General features: G+C 47.5%; 1 protein-coding gene across 1 annotated transcript; it reads right to left on the reverse strand.

Moving 5' to 3' along the window:
- Positions 1-57: 57 nt before the first annotated feature.
- Positions 58-1,422, reverse strand: LOC116380861 (plexin-B3-like). The gene is made up of 2 exons (XM_031842691.1): positions 1,077-1,422; positions 58-450 (listed from the first exon to the last, which is right to left on the reverse strand). Exons 1-2 carry the CDS (start codon positions 1,221-1,223, stop codon positions 238-240), a joined length of 360 nt encoding a protein of 119 aa, XP_031698551.1. The 5' UTR covers positions 1,224-1,422; the 3' UTR covers positions 58-237.
- Between the last annotated feature and the right edge of the window lie 8 nt (positions 1,423-1,430).

Below are 1,430 nucleotides of genomic sequence, written 5' to 3' on the forward strand. Positions count from 1 at the left end.
GAGAGAGAGAGAGAGAGAGAGAGAGAGAGAGAGAGAGAGAGAGAGAGGTGTCTCCATCAGAACCTTCTTTTATTCTGAATCTTTGCATTTTATCAGCTTTTATTGTGAAAACGTTGATACTAACACGCTAACTATGAAGAAGGAGAGACAGAGAGAGACAGACAGGCTCTTTATGTCTCTGATCACAGATATTGATCTCCCCTGCAGACTCTGTGTATTACAGACCATAATATCATATCACCATGGAGACCGTTTTGTTCTCCACCACCTCCAGATGTTCATCCTGACAGACAGACAGGCAGAGAGACAGACAGGTACCTTGATGGTTTCATAGTGGACTCTGACGTTGTCCAGCTGGAACCAGACGCCCTTCACTTTGACCTCTGGGGTCACTTTGGGAGTCGGACAGGTCATCTGAGAGGAAGACAGGACGGAGCAGGGCTCTGACACCTGAGAGACAGACAGGTGGACAGGGAGAGACATGAGAGACAGACAGGTGGACAGAGAGAGACACACAGGTTGTGAGAGAGAGACAGAAGAGACATACATGTGAAAAGACAGACAGGTGGACAGGGAGAGAAAGACATGAGAGACAGACAGGTGAGGAGAGGGACAAACAGGTTGACAGGGAGAGACACACAGGTGGACAGAGAGAGACATGAGAGACACACAAGTGAAAAGACATACAGGTGGACAGGGAGAGAGAGACATGAGAGACACACAGGTGAAGAGAGACAGACAGGAGAGACACACAGGTGGACAGGGAGAGACAGACAGGAGAGACAGACAAGTGAAGAGAGGTACAGACAGGAGAGACACAGGTGACAAGGAGAGGCTGACAGGAGAGACATAAAGAGAAAAGAGAGATACACATGAGAGACAAACAGGTGAAGAGAGAGACAGACAGGTTGAGAGAGACAAAGAGATGGACAGAAGATACACGGGAGAGACAGACAGGGTAGACAGACAGGTGAAGAGACAGAGACGCAGGAGAGACAGACAGGTGCAGAGAGACAGACAGGAGAGACAGATATTAGTCAGGACGTCCTGACCACTCTCCTCTTGGTTGATCTCACCGTTCTCATAGTGCTGTTGAAGACCAGCTGCTTGGCGGTGAGCAGAGCCAATCGTCTTCTCCGCTTCACCCTCTGGACCTCCAGAGGCTCCACCCACACCGATATGATTGGCTGCTGCACAACGCCCAGGTTCTTGCCCGTCACCATGATGACACGCCCCCCTCTGAGGACAGGAAGTAATCACCTGATTAAAACTTATTGACTATTGATTATTGATTATTAGTGATCAGGTTCTTAGATTATTGATTATTAGTGATCAGTTCTTAGATGATTGATTATTAGTGATCAGGTTCTTATATGATTGATGATTGGTGATCAGGTTCTTAGATGATTGATTATTAGTGATCAGGTTCT

This window comes from Anarrhichthys ocellatus, unplaced genomic scaffold (genome assembly GCF_004355925.1).
Source record: "Anarrhichthys ocellatus isolate YVR2014 unplaced genomic scaffold, GSC_Weel_1.0 scaffold9259, whole genome shotgun sequence".
Classification (NCBI taxonomy): domain Eukaryota; kingdom Metazoa; phylum Chordata; class Actinopteri; order Perciformes; family Anarhichadidae; genus Anarrhichthys; species Anarrhichthys ocellatus.